This window comes from Notolabrus celidotus, chromosome 2 (genome assembly GCF_009762535.1).
Source record: "Notolabrus celidotus isolate fNotCel1 chromosome 2, fNotCel1.pri, whole genome shotgun sequence".
NCBI classification, from domain to species: Eukaryota; Metazoa; Chordata; class Actinopteri; order Labriformes; family Labridae; genus Notolabrus; species Notolabrus celidotus.
The window spans coordinates 33,287,818-33,305,711 of NC_048273.1; the positions used below are offsets into that span (position 1 = coordinate 33,287,818).

At 39.8% G+C, this 17,894-nt stretch overlaps 1 protein-coding gene across 1 annotated transcript in view; it reads left to right on the forward strand.

The window, feature by feature from the left end:
* The window catches only part of LOC117826628 (inactive N-acetylated-alpha-linked acidic dipeptidase-like protein 2), a 367,684-nt gene that overhangs the window by 310,497 nt on the left and 39,293 nt on the right, over window positions 1-17,894 (forward strand). Inside the window, exon 13 of the mRNA XM_034702819.1 lies at window positions 15,132-15,225. Within this exon, the coding sequence (XP_034558710.1) occupies window positions 15,132-15,225 (94 nt within the window). The remainder of the gene's footprint in view (window positions 1-15,131; window positions 15,226-17,894) is intronic.

Sequence of the window (17,894 nt, forward strand, 5' to 3'; positions counted from 1 at the left end):
TCTACCAGAAAGGCAGCAGGACCTTTTCTGAAGGATTGGTCACAGATTCTGTGTTTCTTGTTGTTTTATCTGTCAGTATGTCGACGTGTGTCTTGGTACACAGCTACAGCTACAGCTATGAACATGTAGCTATGTGGCTATGCTAATTAGCGCTAGCACTTATCCATGACAAATAAAAAACATCCACTAGATCTTCAAATCTGCAGACGTGGGGAGTAAAACCGACCTCTGCCAGAAAGGCAGCGGGACCTTTTCTGAAGCATTGGTCACAGATTTAGTGTTTCTTGTTGTTTTATTTGTCAGTATGTAGACGTGTGTCTTGGTACACAGCTACAGCTACGACATGTAGCTATGTAGCTATGCTAACTAGCGCTAGCACTTATCCATGATAAATAAAAATCATCCACTAGATCTTCAAATCTGCAGACGTGGGGAGTAAAACCGACCTTTGTGTTTATTAAGACAGCCTGCAACTAGCATGCCTCCCTCCTAAGCTCCTTGTTACCACACATTTGTGCAGGTAATGAAAAAAGGAGGGGGGATTCGGTATTATTTTATACAGTCTATGGGCTGAACAAGCTCTGAGCTCTGACTCCGTGACAGACTGGATATTGTTGTTACGTAACAAAAACACTGAAGTCTGAAACGGCTCGTTTCACACACATTTACAGAAAGGTGTAGAAATCAAAACAGGGGCAGAATGGATTTTTTTCATTCTCGGGGGGTTTGTAGACATGCCAGGGAAACATATTTCAGGTAGAAAACCATTAAAAAGTCATTTTGCATGATATGTCACCTTTAACTGTCATAAATCTCATCTGCATGAACGTGCAGCCAATAATCTGAATTTTGACAGTGTACCTGAACTCTAACTCCCTTCTTGTTACTTGAGGTGCTACGCAAACAATAAACAATGGAAAAACACAGAAAAGGAAGTCTTGGCCGGAAGTCCTTTATCACCACATGCTGTTTACACCAAAAGCCCCAAATACTTGGGCGTCCCTCCCAGAGGCTATATCATCTTCAGATGATAGCAGATGGGTTCTCAGATTTGTGCACGACAAAGTGCATCACAGATGATTGTAAACCCCTCATAAAAAAGAACAAGTGTAGACAATAAAGATGTTGTGGAAAAAAACATGAAAATGATCTAGTTTTATAATGAAATAAAACATTAAATACAAAAGGGTAAGAATCTACAACATAGTCCAATGAGATAAAGTTAATAATGTCTTGTGTTGCCCACACAGCCCAACTATATCTGCCGATTATTTTTATATTTTTCTTCTTTATTCACATAAGATTGCCATCTGCTCTCAATGAACCAGTGGATGATCTCCCCTCACTCTGAACCATTTACAACTGCTCATCTGCAGTACCTGACACATGCTTTGCAGTTAATCAGAGAGGGAGAGGTCATCAAGTGTGTCCCTTCTGTCAATCTATGGAGGTGTGATGCTTCGTATTAATTATGAATGATTTCACACTGCTGTTCTTATAGAGTGCTGATCACTGCCAATGTCATTCGGTACAACTTTGAGTGTCTAACAGAACTTTCTGCTGATGAGTATTGTCTAAAGATCAGTCTCAGTCTCGCATGTACCTTTATAATTTTTCAATGGAAAATTTCCCTTTCTTGCCACCTTTACTGCCACAGGTACAGCGTCATTCTGTGGGAAACACTGATGTTTATAATCATTTAGTAAAAGAGGTTGACTGACGGGTAACTGTTGAACGTCTGATTATAGAGATTTTCACCACCAGCTGCCTTTAGATCCCAGGAGGCTGTCCCAGGGGCTTGGAGCATAAAAAGTTAAAGCTCCCTCATGTCACGTTCACACCAGACGCAAACGATCACGCTATTTGCGCGAATACAGACGCAAGAATGTTTTCGAATGACTCGCTTAATTCACGCATCTGAATCGCGTGTACTGTACATGAATGCTCAAGATGTGAATATTCGTGAGAGGGAGGCGGGGTTCCAACTCCACTCTAGTCAGTTGTTATCAAACAAGGTTGAGCTTGCAGACATTGAATGGGGAAGCCTCTTATGCTAATTGGGGCAGAGCTAACTTCCTACTACAACCGACAGCTGACAGACAAAGTTTTTCACAACTCACCAGATAATCCTCTTCACTCTCTGTCCTCACAGTGAGCTCCTGTCTATTCCTGATCCCATAAAAGTAGCTAGGGTCACAGAGTTTGGGGAAGCTGCACAGAGATCATTGTGTCCTATATATTCCAGATGAGTGGACCACAGTACACCACAGGCGTAAGATCGCATCAATAACTGGATAGGTTTGCTGTGGAGTTTGGTGCAGACATCAACCTGATAATGAACTATTTATTAAGTTAAATTATCAGGTCAAAAATATACACTGTATCAAACAGGGACTTGGTGTCACCCATGGTCTTCTGAAGAGGTGTGATGAGGTCAAAAGAGTATGGTTGCTGTGTTGGAAATGCTGACTTAAACTAACTTTCAATTATTCAGGAAACAGGAAAAGAGGTGAAGCTAAGGTAAGCCTCAAGTCTCCTGGCCAACATATACACAGCGTATATCGTCGTTTGGCCTTAAAATGCTCATTGGAGGCGATGTCTTCTTTTTCATCACACACAGTTTTTACAAATAGAGAAATTACAATTATTAGATCACAACATTTGTTTTTACCAGTTTGAAAATACTTACTTTAGTTTTTTAAAATGGACATTTCAACATGGAAGCTCAAAGGGATTTGTTTGCTTTTGCATCAGCCCTCAAGTGGACACAGGAGGAACTGCAGCTGTTTTGCATTTCTGCATTGGCTTAATTTTTCAACACTGGAGGATGCCTCTTGGCCCAAATGACTTGAATTTGGTCTATGAAGTTTCTGACTTCGTATTTTATATATATTTCATCTTGATTCAGCTGGGAGGAAACTTCTGCTGAAGAGAAACTATCGACCCACTGTGTCAAAAACGGCTGCATCATGTTTGCCTATCAGTATATTTGGGGTACCCCTTTATGGCTGTGCATGTGTACTGCAATGTTTGTTTGTGCACTCGAGCTCAACTTAAAAAGAGAAAGTGAACGCAGCCCCTCCCGCTCCTACTGTACTTTACCATGCTGCATCTATTCATGTGCTGTCGTTACATAACTTAACTACATAGTCTATGGTTTATTCATGAGGCCTATTTTGGCCCAGAGAACTGGGCGTCCTGAATCAGAGGAGAATCTCTCCATCTCTCCACAGGCCCCGGGGGAAAACAGGCAGGCGAGCGAATGAGATCTCAGACTCGGACAGAATTACCACTTCAGTGAGAGCGAAGGAGCAAATGATCTTCCTCACCTGCACTGCCTCCACCCCTCTGACCATCCTCATTTCATTTTCTCGTCTGCTTCGTTCTTGTATGCGCCTGCGGGGATGCATGTTGATGTGTGTGCTTAACTGCTGCACTACTCCAAATGTAATGCTGCCACTCAAGATGTATACATGCACATATTTATGTAGACAGGCACCGCAAACGATGCTACCTATCTGAAGTGGACGAGAGTTGTCTGAGAGACTGTCAGTTGTGCGTCACAGAGGATACACTATAGCTTGAATGTGTGAATGAGGGAGAGAGAGGAAAGCTGCGGCAGCTGTGTCACAGCAGAGCCCTCTGCTGTTTGAAGCAGCAACCACTCATCAATTTGAGAGCGGTTCTCAGCATTAACACTAAGTCTGTCAATCAGTTGAGTTGAAAATTGGTGATTTGTGAAGCAGTTATCGACATTAGTTTGTAAAATTTTCATGAAAATGTAATTTTTGAAAAGCAGTGATTTTCTCTCTGCTCCTTTTTCAAAAAAGGATAATTTTTCAGTGTTCATTTTTCAAGAACAGAACATTATCTCCATTGTTCCCATTTTTTGGTCAGGGTTAATCCTTGAATACCTATCACTGCAAGAACATTTTCAGAAAATGATTATCCTTATATCGCCGTCTTTTTTATGTTTCTAGCATCCCCAGTATCCTCCTTTAACTTCAAAGTCTGCTTTGCAATATATTTTTAGACATAAAGTTGTACGGCAGTAACAACAAAATTGAGCAACTGCTGTTTGTATGAAACTGTCTCAGTGTAAATGGTGGTGTTTCAGATTTAAATATATGCATTTTTTTTAATCATAAAATGGTTTAAAGTACAAACAACACAGCATACACTATGATATGTCCTTTAAATAGACACATCTATCAATACCTTAAAGAAATGAAGTGCAACAAAAATGCTTCAGCTGAAGTAAAACATTCCTTGAAGTTGCTAACTTACATTTATGTCTCCACTATTTTAAGCTGTGGAAAGAAAACTGCTTTAAACATGGATGCATGGTCTGGTGTTGTATCAGGACACAGAGGAACTTGCACCAGCAGCACATGTTGGAACACAGAGATCGTTTGGACAAAGGTCAGCACTAGCTGAATCTTTCATAATGTCAACACATTAAAAATGTATGCAACAACATGTTCGAGTCCAACAAATGTTAAAGTGACATTTCAGATGTGTATCTTGTGGATGTTTTTGAGAGTATATTACAGCGTGTATTGAGCCTTTGGTATTTGAGTGTATTTGTGTTGTTATTGGAAAGTTGACATAGCAGACAACGCTCATTGTATTGTAGGTCGTATTATCCTCCATATCATTCTTCTCAAGCTTCCTGCAGAAATCAAGCCTTGTTCTATGTTTACTCACAGGGATGATTCAAACCCTGTTTGCTGAGATAAACATATTATTGAATCGTCTACGTACAAAGATGTACTGACTCCTAATGCTAAAAAGGTTACACCAGCATATAAAATGGCAAAGACTGATATCAGTAATGCTACCTTTGTGTATATGCCTTATTGTACAGCCCTACTTGAGTCAAACCTGCTCTGAGAAGCTTTTTACTTGTTATAACTCACACTGAAATACAGTAATTACTGATGCCTCTTTATGACAAGCAAAAGCCAACAGCAACCAAGACTGTCTATGTTTACATTTAACACAGGAAAGATTCAGTGAAGAAAACCTCATGTAACAAAGCAGGATTTAATTTTACCATCAGAAAACAATATTTAGACTTAAAGAAGGCAAGATCAGAAAATATCGGAAACACTTGGTTCTGCAACATCGCCAAGATCTACTCAAATCACAAGTTCCTCTCAGTAGCTTTTATTCATGCAGTCAGAGTATTAACTCCTCACAAAAGAGAGATGGTTTTCAAACTGTTTTTGTTCAAAAGTTTCCAGTTCAGATGTCATTTTATTCAACTAAGCGAGTAACTTCTTATTAACTGTATGATATGATATACAACCCAAATTCCACAAAAAAGTTGGGACGCCATGTAAAGGTGCCTTCCCTGATGTGTAGGTTACCTGCGCCATGGGCACTATTGCATTCCTGTACCATCACAGATGCTGACTTTGGTACCTCTCCCGTTAGAGCAAAGGACACAGAACCCATGGGTTTATGCCCAGAGAAGTTTCTGGCATGTACTGATCATGTTTATATACGTTTCCTCTTTGCATTTGTGGATGCCTCAACAAACTAAGTTTGGAGACAGTGACTATTGGATGTGATTTTGAGTCCATGCAGTGATTTCCACTACAAAGTCATGTATGTGTTTAGTACAGTGCTGCCTGAGGGCCAGAAGATCATGCCATCCAGTAATGTTTTTTCAACCATGACCCTTTTGCACAGAGATTCCTCAAATGTATCTGAATATTTTAATGATATTATAAACTCTAGATGATTAAATCCTTGAATTATTGCAATTTGGGGACATTACTTTGGAATTATCAGGGTATTCTTTCACAGAGTGGTGCACTTATTCCAATCTTTGCTTCTGAGAGACTCAGCCTCTCTTGACTGCCCCTTGTATACCCAGTCATATTTCTAACCTGTTGCAAAATAACCTAATTGTTAGTTGTCGTGTTTTCTTCACATCACACAACCTTTTCAGTTTTTCATTGTCACTCTGCCTACTTTTTTAAACATGTTGCTGTAATCAAGTTGAAAAGGATTTCATATTTTCTATAAAACCATACCATTTTTCAGTTTCATTCCAAGACATGAGTGATCACTCAGTTTTGACATGTTTGACTGGGAGTCAATCAATAAGCTGCTGTTCAAACATTTGAACCTTAGCCTACACAGCTTAGTGTTGTTCCATCCCTGAACTAAAGTAAGACTGATGGTCCTGATTTGATTATAATCTGAAAGATCGGGTCAAGAGAGGGGATGAAAGGGGGAAGGTCATGGTAAAAACGAAGGAGAGGAAAATGGGAAACATGAGAATAGATGCTCATCCTGGTCTGTTCTACCTTCCACTCTACTCCAGCTGTCATCTTCTTTTAGTTGGGATTATCTTTTTCTTCCTGTTATGTCACGGCCTCTTTTCTGCCCGTCTTCCCCCATCATTATCTCTTGCTTTCCCTCTCTCTCTTTCTCTCACTCTTTCTCTCTCCTCTGCCTTGGAAAGAGACTATCCAGAAATAAGGCCATAAATAAGAAATCATCGGCCTTTTCTGTCCCACCACATTACAGGCTTTTGATGTATGCTTTCTGCAGTAGTATTACTCACCAGCCTCAAATCAATGCTCTAATCTTTCGCCCTGCCAGATTGATTTTGGTGGCAGTGACAACAGCGCAGAGAGGCGCTGAACAGATCTCTACACTGTAGGTTATTTCACACATACTAGCAAAGTAGTGTTATATAGGGACAGCTGCTTAGGTAGATTAAGGGGGATGCCATATATCACACAGGCACAGAGGTGTGAAAGCATAGTATATCCTATTTCCTGTTTGGGTGCATCATTACAGTCTTTAAACCACACTTGTTCCATTCTCAACAACTGTAAACAAACATGCCTGAAGTCATTGAGCTGCGAAAATATAAAACACTTCAAAAGATCCAAAAAATTGCACTTCAAACTTTGTAACAAACTGAATATGAAACAATGTTGGTCCAGTGAATTAATTCTCAGGCTTGTTTTGTTTGCGCTACTTTTTTTAACTCAGACATAAGTCACTATTTTTTTTTTGCCAGTGTATTACATAAAATGTTTTCGATGGCCTATGCGACTAAAGCCTATGCAGCTACCTATTAATTCACTGGCTAAACAACTCCTGTGCACCATAGTGCCATTCAGGTGGTCGGATCATGGATTCCGCTATCTAGGTGTGGTCATTTCTCCTTTAATGCCTGACATGCTTAAAATGAACTTTTTTTCTGTTAGTTGAGAAAAGTGAAAAATATTTTGAACGTTGGTCAGCCTTGCCCTTATCTCTCACAGGTCGGATTAATCTGATTAAAATGGTTATACTCCCAAAATTTCTGTGCCTTTTCCAGCATGTTCCAATATTTATCACAAAATCTTTATTTGATAAATTAGACAGTTTAATTTCTAAATTCCTGTTGGGGGGTAAACCACCCCAAATTCGTAAAGCTGCTTTGCAGTCTCCAAGAAGCGATGGAGGTCTAGCACTTCCCAACTTCAAGCATTACTATCTGGCCCCCAATATACAAAAACTCCTGTATCGGTTGGATGATTTGCAAGACTCTTCCCCAGCCTGGGTGCAACTGGAGATATCCTCCTCACGTCACGTCTTTCTTTGCGCTCTGTATTATGTTCCTCACTTCCTGTTTCTCTGCCAGAATGCAAACCCAGTTGTTTTTGCCTCCCTGAAGATTTGGAATCAACTTAGAAAATATTTTGGCTTTTAAAAGTCCTTCTATTCTTTCCCCAGTTGCTAAATACCATATATTTAAACCTTCTAATTTAGACCCTGCATTTAAACTGTGGCACAAGAGTGGCATCACTAGTTTAAAAGACCTTTACAAAGATGACATTTTTCTTTTGTTCGAAGAACTTGCGACTAAACACTACCTACCCAATTCTCATCTTTTCCATTTTTCTTCAGATCAGGGACTATGTGAAGAAGCTTTTCCCACATTTCCCTAATCGCCCCCCTGAATCTCTGACAGAGACAGACATAAGCTTTTAACAGTTGATCATAGTAAAAAAAGGTGTACGTCTGTGATATACAACATTTTAGACTCAGCCACTTCGAAGCCTTCTTCCACAATGAGGACTTCCTGGGAGAAGGACTTAAATAGACTGTTTACTGACCAGCAATGTGTTTCTGTTTTAAAGCTTCTTCATTCATCCTCCATCTGTGCTCGCCACGGTCTCATTCAATGTAAGATTATCAACTAAGTTAATTATACCAACCAAATTTTAACTAGAATATACCCTACTGTAAAGGATACCTGTAATAGATGTAACTTATCCCCTGCTAACCATGCCCACATGTTCTGGCTTTGCCCAAGATTAACACCATTTTGGGGCAAAATTTTTGATACATTGAACAAAGCTTATAACCAGGATATCCCCCCAAACTCACTCTCAGCCATCTTTGGCATACCCCCCTACTCTAGCCTCCCTGGTGCGATGAAACGAGCTCTTGCTTTCACTACTTTGTTCGCTCGGTGGCTGATCCTGTTTGACTGGAAACTAGCCTGCCCCCCATCATATGATCGCTGGATCAGAGAAGTCCTCTGCAACCTTAAGTTTGAAAAACTCAGATTCTCCTTGAAAAGCTCATCAACAACATTTCAAAATATATATGGAATCCTTTTCTGACATTTACAAAATCCCTTACTTTAATTCCTGATTCTGACGATGAGTAATTCACCTTACTCCCACTCTTTCCGCTCTTCTCCTCCAACTGCTGCATCTTCTGCTTGTCTGTAATTTTTTTTTCTTTCCTTTTTAATAATTTATTTATATCTTTCTTTCTTTCTTTTTCCCTGTTGTGTGACTGTGTGTGTATTGTTTGTCCACCAGCCTCTGTATAGTCTGGACCTGAACTGGGTGAGTGGGGCGGGGCTTTTTAAGACATGACTGTAGTCATGTGCCTTATTATTCAAAGCAACTTGACATTGTCTGTTAAAATGTTCAAAACGTATTAAAAAAGAGTTTGGAAAAAAAAGAACCTGTGCAGCTCAAATCTTGCTTGGCTGCCTCTACTTAGAGTGAAGGGTCATTTACGCCAAATTGGGTAATTCCATCTCAATCGCTTTTTGCTGGCTCCCAATCAAAGGAGTTAGACTCAAGATTCTCTCCTAAATGTCACCTTAGTGCAGCCAATAATGAGAAAGGCTTTGAGGAGGCTTCTAGATATGGTCGTCTTCAATTTGCCCTCAACTTTGAAAAGTTTTCTCAGCACAAAGCAACACAACGCAGTGCGTGGTTTTGACCCTTACATCTTGATTCTATGTTCCTCGTGTTTGTGTAGGCGTGGACGAGAAGTAGTTAATAAATGAACTTCAGGTAATCTCATGACCAAAACATATCAAACTGGCAGCTGATTGGAGGGAGATCACCAAGGTGCTGGGACTTTCCATTAAGGAGATGCCTATTGATTTTAGAGTTTGTTAGCTTCTTTGACAAAGTGGAGATAGTGGTGTTCCAATACCTGTGACTGAGTGCCTTAACTTATGCCAACACCATTTTCTTTTTACAGAGTGCAATGAACGAGACAAGTAAACACTCTGTCATCTGATATGTCTTTAGCTGCTTTACTGCTCAAAGCTGATGGTAGTGTGGTTAAGGTTGTAAAGTGTTGCTGAGCGATGCTGTATGGACAGTTAGCATTCATTGCCACGTGATGCTTGGCGATGCCAGTCAATGCCATGCAATGCTGTATGATATGACGCTCACATACAGTCAGTGACGTTGCTGTTGTACACATTGAACATCCATTCTTGTTTCTGCCCAACACTTTTCTTGCAGCCCTGCTTCATTCAGTCAGTTTTACTTTGTAGGAAGCCATTTCATTTGTTGTTTTTAATAAATTGTGTACTGGATCAAATTTATAAATCAGTTCTAAAAGTTTTTACCAATTAAGTCTACATATTGGCAATATTGGATTCTGCTAAAAACAACATTGGATTAGTCATTCTTCAGCCTGTGACCTGACTCTACGGCATTCCATTTAAATCTCTCTGACAGGATCAAATAAACAGTCCTTGGTGAAAGTGAACGCTGGATGCTTCTGCCTCTACGGCACATTCTGTGCCTTTTTTGTTTTAGAGGACAATATCTGCTTGTTACTTTTACTCATCAAAGGGACATTTATGTATGACAAATTGAAAGAAAATGCTACTTCTTTCCAGAGTGGAGTCAGAGAGTAGAGACAGTGGCTCACTGCGGCATTAAAAATCATTTAATCCAATTCCTTAGATCACATAGTGAAAAGGAGTGCTGCCGGACTCAGGTTGTGTGTCATCTCAACCGTGGCCGCAATTTCTCAAAGTAGTTACACAAGACGTAACTACGAATTCATGTGAAAGTGATTTATTGATGTTTACGAGCTACATGTAGGATCTGAGTATGAGAGGCTTCAGTGAGTGCTGTTTCCTCACCTGACCCCAGAGTGAGGGTTCTGGCGGTGTGCCTGGTACTCTCTGTCCAGTCTTGATCAGGCTGACCTCCAACACATTCAGAGAGAGAGAGAGAGAGAGAGAGCGTGCGTGCGTGCGTGCGTGCGTGCGTGCGTGCGTGCGTGCGTGCGTGCGTGCGTGCGTGTAGCCACTGAGTGGATGAACTGGGTATTAAAGTTATTATCGGATGGTCTGCTCAACTGGACAAAGACTTGAGGCGCACTGGCCAGAGATGAAGCAGGTCAGCTGGAACACAAATGGCACACACACACACACACACACACACACACACACACACACACACACTCACACTCAAATAGCATTACTGCATACTGACCTTTACTCTCTCTGCCATTTCCATGTTTTTCGTTTTTTGAAGACCGGCAAGTTTGGCACATTTTCACAAGAATTCAGCATATCATGCATAAAGCATAAAAGGAAATAATTATTGTTCTTTGTTTATTCATAAGGTCCAAAGCCTCTGGAAGTTTGGCTCAGTATAGATGTATATTTGATACCGACATTAGGGCTGTTACTTAACATCTATTAAAACTGAAGTGAATTAAACTCAGGAAGCCCACATGGTTTTTATTATCATCTCCTACTACACCAGTTAAAGGCACAGTGAGGAGATTTCATGGGATTTGGAAATAGCAACACTCTTATGCTGATGCCTCTTCATGACCTGTGTAGTAAAATGAGATTATCAGCGACAAGATTGATCTCTATACTGACTTTAAGAGCCTGAGTCTGATTTTCTATTTAAAAAGCTGAGTTGACATTCAGCAGTCAGCCTGAAGTGTGTACTAGGGCTGTCAAAATTGCTCCAAAATTAAGTTTGAATATTCCCTCTATAAAAAACCCCATAGGTTCGAACCATTCGAATATCTATATTTGCGCATTATGTCAATAACAGGTGGACATACTAATACAAGGAGACATAACTACTTGTATAGGTATTTTTATTTCAGATTTAACATGTCTAGTAAAAACACGTATGCTTTCTAAGTATTGTTATTGTGGTAACTTACTGTGTATGAAAGGAAGGAACCACACAACAACTTCTTGTTGTTATATGGACTCTTTATCCATGAACGGCAGAAACTCATACAGGCTGTAGCATCGTGCTGCTTTTGGTGAACGGAGAAATTCTGCGATACATTCAAGTATACAACAGGAAAATGGGAAACCCTACACTTCTGAAAAACAATACATTGGAACAACAGCTCCCTCTAGTGGGAGTAACATTATTTATCATGGTGCAGGTTTAACATACTAATATAATGTTCAACGTTACAACAGTTATAAACTGATAAACTCTGCAACCAGGGCTTTGCTAGCCAAAAGAGCCAAATGGTAATGATCAGGATTTAATGTTTATGCTGGCATGTGGATGCTTCACTGCTCTGTGAGGGCTAAAGAGTTGAACCATGTGCATATTTTTGTTATTCAGACATTGATTGGGACACTGGAGGACACAGCTGTGACAGCTGATGTTAAACCGGTATGTCTGGTAATCTTTTGTAAGCTACTGTAGTAGAAAAAGTAGTAGTAGTAGAACAAAAATCAAAGTTTACAAAGATTTGTGCCTCAAGCAAAAAGTTCTGTTGGACAAAGAAAAGTAGTGTTCAAAGGATGATCTGTATTTCTTTCATTTGCGCCCACAACAAATGCACGCTTCAGCAAGAGCCCTATCTTTGACAGTGGATGAGGGTGCTCATAGAAAATGTGGTCTTCATCCAGGAAGAAACATTATGGATTTGGTCCAAAGGGGTTCCCAAACACAACACAATGTGAAAGTTCCTCACAGTGTCTTTGAGTACTTGACTCTGATTGGTCATTGTATAGCAGCAGTTCATAGTAACAGTCTATTTCTGGGTGGCACACCACTGCTACAAAGAGCACACTGTTGTTAGTGATGAGGCTCTAATGATAGTCAAGAGGATTAACTGTGATCAGAAATGTGTTCAAAGAAAAGGCAGGAGAGGTCAAAGACATGCAGCTGTAGTTTATGACTGAGGAGTGGTGAGTGGAATAACCACTTCACAGAACACATGTGACTGTGAAAGGTTGGACCTGGAGCCTGACTTTCACTTCTTTTTTTAGCTTTGAGAATGCATTTCAAGAGGATTCTTTGCATCTTACAGGAAACTTAATCTTTGTGTGAATGAATGGAGCTCAGATTGAATTAGGCATCTAAAGTCCTTGATCAAGGTGATTCCATTTACCCAGCAGTGACTGAGAAATACAATTTGCTGGGGCTGTATTTCCTGTGAGAATGATGCAGTCTGGATGTGGAGGAAGAGGATCGATGCATCAATAATCTCAGCTGTGATTTCATACAGCGTATCTGGTTAGGACATCGAGCTGCAGTGATGCTACACCCCGATAAAAATCCACATTAAGGCCTCGCCAAGTCCTCTACCTGCTGAGAGTAGCTGAATCTATGACACCCTTTGCATGAAGATGACAGAAGCTTCACTGTGAGAGCAGAGCCAGGCAGACACTCTGAGATTTGGACAGTGCTGCTCAGTATGTGGTGCCAACAAGCTGGGCTCACTATAAATGTTTGCTCTTACTGCAGCCAAAGGTGTTTGTATTTTTTAATTTATTTTCCACTCATTACAGCTGTTGTCTCATCAGTATGTAAAGCAAAATGCTGCATGGAGTCTCAGATTTTCAATTTACAATCTGGACTGAAAGACGTGTAGTGCATAAACCGATCTGAAGCCTGTGAAAGCGGGAGGGAAGAATACACAACATGAACTGACTGTTTGAAGTGCAGCGTCTCTCTAAGCACCAATCAAACTCCAGCGGAACATCAATGAAGGATGCTGAGAACAAGCAACGCAAAATTTGCATATAATAAAGCATCTCCTCTGTAGTTATTATTACCTTCATAGCAATGTAAACCTTTATTAAAAAAATGCTGCCTTTTTGTGGTTTATTATGGGTCAAATCTTTGAACTAGAAGAGCCACTGAAGAAGGAAAATGACTGAATAGCAATACAATAGTCCCTGAACGCACAGCTTTTATGTCCCCACAACAATGAACCAGATCATGAGGGGAGAAAAACAACAAACTGATGTATTGTGAGTGGGGTTGCAAATAAATTTCAATGGGAAGTTAAGCCGGGGAATTTTGGAAATATTACAAATCGGAAACTTTCCATGGTGATTATGGGAATTTAAGGGAATTAACTGGGAATTGAGGATAATTTAATGGAAAGGTATCATATCCAAGCATAGATATTTGTTTTGTTATAAGAAGACATCCATCCAAAATAATACAATTAAAACAGATTTATTTGTAAGTAGAACTTCATGAAGTGTTAAATATTTTATTGGACAATCAATTCTTTCATAGAAGAACAAACACATGAATGTTAAGTTAAATATTACTCATCCCCCCAACCCACAGGCTCAAATGTGTGGCTTCAATAGTCTTGTGCTCTGGGCTCATAAGTGTGGTCCAGGATTCTAGAAATCATCTGTGCATGTGATGGAGGAATGCACAGTGCATGTAGGGGGCGCGGTCTCAATAGCCCTGCAGTAAGCAGTGTGCTATGTGCATGTGATTGAGGAATAGCATACATATTCAACTGTACTTTCATGAAATCTGGTTGTTTTTGTCAGGACAATGCTAAAATATATTTTCCCCAACTATATGTAAGTTCCCTGTTAAGAACCAACCTTCAATTTAGTAAATTCTTGGTTTATTCCAGTTTATTCCCTTTTATTAACAGAAATTCCCATTAATTCCCATGGAAAGTTTCCAACTTTGAAAGTTCCCAAAATTTTGTAACTCTAATTTTGAGAGATATTAAATAAGAAACACTTTTATAAAAATGTTTGTAATTTTTTTTTTTGAAATTTCAGATTACATCTTCATTGTTTTGTGCAATAAAATGGGACTCAGGGTTTATAAAGAGGAAGAGAAAGACAGAAAAAGCAAAACTGGGTTATAGCTAGTGGTAGAATACTTGTGGAAAAATCTACTGGCTTAAAGTACTCAAAATAAGAGCAGACTAACACAGCAATAAAAGCATTCATTTAAGAAAGACAAAGGTAAAGCAGAAAAAAAGGAAAGGTATGCAAAACAAATACAGAAACGTTGTTTTTTGATTGCAAAGTCTAAATTCGATGAGGTGGGTCATTCTTTCAATTCGATGCATTCATTGTATAAAAATATTGCGATGTACGTAGCTTTTATGTTAAATTAAGATTCATTAAGATGTGAGCAACTTTGAAAAGGACAAAACTGTGACGGCTGGGTGACTGAGTCAGAGCAGCTCCAAACGTGCAGTTCTTGTGGGGTGTTCTCAGTCTGCAGTGGTCAGTACCTCATTAAAGTGGTCAAGAGAAGGAAAACCAGTGAACTAGAGACAAGGTCATGTGCGGTCAAGGATCACTGATGTGTGTGTGGAGCAAAGGCTGACCTGTGTGATCTGATCCAACAGAAGAGCTACTGGAGCTCAGACTGTTGAAAAAGTGAATGCTGGTTCTGGTAGAAAGGTGTCAAAACACATCGTGCCGCACAGTGTGTTGCGTATGGGGCTGTGTAGCTGCAGACCAGTCAGGATGTCCATCAGACTAACTGCTCCGCCCTCATGTCAGACTGTTTCATATATCAATGCAGTATTAGAGAACTAACTTCATTCAAATCTCTCTGACTTTGTCTCTGCAGATGACAGCAGAAGCCATTCTCCGCCTGGTTAATGATCCTGTGCTGCCCTTCTACCCTCTGGACATCGCTCTGGATGTTCAAAACAAACTCAAAGGTAACAGCTGATGATACTGTGTTGACGGTGGTAGTTGTACAAGGCATCTACTTTTTTTTCATTTCAAAGGTGCATAGGGCATGAAACAACCCCTGAGATATATGAACGGGTGATTGCTTAAGTCAATGTGGTCACGCCAGTGGAGCCATACATGCCATGACTTAAGGCAAAATTCCACCGGATCCATGACCGGTCCGTCTCCGATCTGTCACGGCACCCGATCTGATAGGTTTCTATTCTAGTCAATGTTTTAACTTCCACTGGATTCGCTCTGTTGCGTTCCAGCTGCATCTCTGATGCGGCAGGTCGGAGCCCTCCGGATCAGATATGCGAGACTTCTATTTTTGCCGCGTGCCGAGGCACAGCACATATACCTCAACAGAGATGATCGAGCAGGACAGGAAGTAAGGCATCAAAACAACTATTGTTTAAATAACATCGTTATTTAAATGGAAAAAAGCCTCAATCAATGATTTTAATGTTTGGATATCTGAGTATGTGTTCAGTGTTTTTGTGTGTAGAGGTGTGACAGTTGTAGGAGCAGACTAATTAGTTGATCACAGATGATGTTGTGCTCTCAGACTGATAAAATAATATAATTGTTAAATGTATAACAGCTACTATTTATCATGATCATATTGGAAACACACAGCTGCCAATGACAGTAGTATGATCAGTGATGTGTGATATCATCAGTCATTTTCATCTTTCCCTACCAATAAGGCTTTTTTTTTTTTGTAAATGAAACTGGGTTGATCGTGTTACTATGTGGGCCACATGTTTCTCTTGAACTAGATTAAAGACCAGCTATGTTGCAAGGACACACAATGTGTTCTGACTTACAGTACAGTAAGTACTCCAGGAGTGCAGGTGCAAACCAAGTGATGAATGGGAAATGTGAACACAAGCCTTTCTCTGCAGGATTTTTTGGCACTCATGCTATTGATTCTGCACTTTGCATCAAGAAACAAGAGTCTTAGTTTAGATGGAACACTGCAGTGTGCCTTTTATTTTGTGTGTGTGTGTGAGAGAGAGAGAGAGAGAGAGAGAGAGAGAGAGAGAGAGAGAGTAACGGCTGTTTCGGACATTCATGGAGCGGCATAACTCATACCCAGCGTCCAGCCAGCCTGAGCATAAATACCTAATACCCACTCACACACACAAACAGAAAGCAAAATGACATCCTGCGCACACACTCAATACACACAGCCATACATACACACAACTTAGAGACTCACAAGTCAGCACACACCTCTGCAGCATGCAAATTCATTTTTGCAGGATTTTCTTGACGTGTATACACCTATTCACACATATGCATACGCACACACATACAGAACATGTGCCTTATTTCTAGACCTTCTTTCCCATGAGAATAACTTAATGATGATTCATTTGTTAAACTGAACATATTAGTCTCTCATGACTCAACTACACACGGACCTTGATACCTGTGTTTAACATCGTCTCTGTAACCTCAGACCTTCTCACTCAGCCCTGAGAGACTTCCTGCTCCTGTTTTTTAAAATCTGTTTATTTCTTTATTTCTTCCTGACCGTAGAGTCCTTGGGTCTTGCACTGCACTCTGCATTCTGGTGCATTTAATTGATTGTTAGTGCAGAAACTGAAATCTGTTCAAAACAACCAGAGGCTATTTAGAGTCACCAAGTCACATCACTTAGCTTGATTGTTACAGGAATCCAACCCACAAACATGAAACGTATAGATAAAAAAGATGCTGACCCCTGCTGGTCAGAGTGAAGTAGAAGAAACATGTGCAACTGTCTGCCTTTAACATCTCAGCCCATCAGGTCCTATCAGTCCTCCCTAAACCTCTAAAAACAGCATCACGTCTACGAACAATGTGATGTGATGTCAATGTGAGTCTGACAAAAGTTTTGTTTGTAGCTACTCTTCTATAATATTAGTACCCTATAGCAGGGGTTCCCAAAGTGTGGGTCGGGAGCCACTGGGGGGTCGCGAGACAGAAATGGGGGGGTCGTGAGATGTCTTCAAGTATGTTTTTGTTTTTGTTTAAGTTTTCCAAAAATATTTAATATATAATAATTAATAATGATTATTATTTCTGTATTATTATTATTATTATTATTATTATTATTATTATTATTATTATTATTATTATTATTTTATCATATATACACTACTGTTCAAAAGTTTGGGGTCACTTAGAAATGTCCTTATTTTTGAAAGAAAAGCACAGTTTTTTTCAATGAAGATAACATTAAATTAATCAGAAATACACTCTATACATTGTTAATGCGGTAAATGACTATTCTAGCTGCAAACGTCTGGTTTTTAATGGAATTTCTACAAAGGTGTATAGAGGCTCATTTCCAGCAACCATCACTCCAGTGTACATTGTGTTTGCTAATTGCTTTAGAAAGCTAATGGATGATTAAAAACACCTTGAAAACCCTTGTGCAGTTACGTTAGCACAGCTGAAAACGGTTCTGCTGGTTAGAGAAGCTGTAAAACTGGCCTTTCTTTGAGCTAGTTGAGTATCTGGAGCGTCACATTTGTGGGTTCGATTATACTCTCAGAATGGCCAGAAAAAGAGAACTTTCATATGAAACTCGACAGTCTATTCATGTTCTTAGAAATGAAGGCTATTCCATGCGAGAAATTTCCAAGAAACTGAACATTTCCTA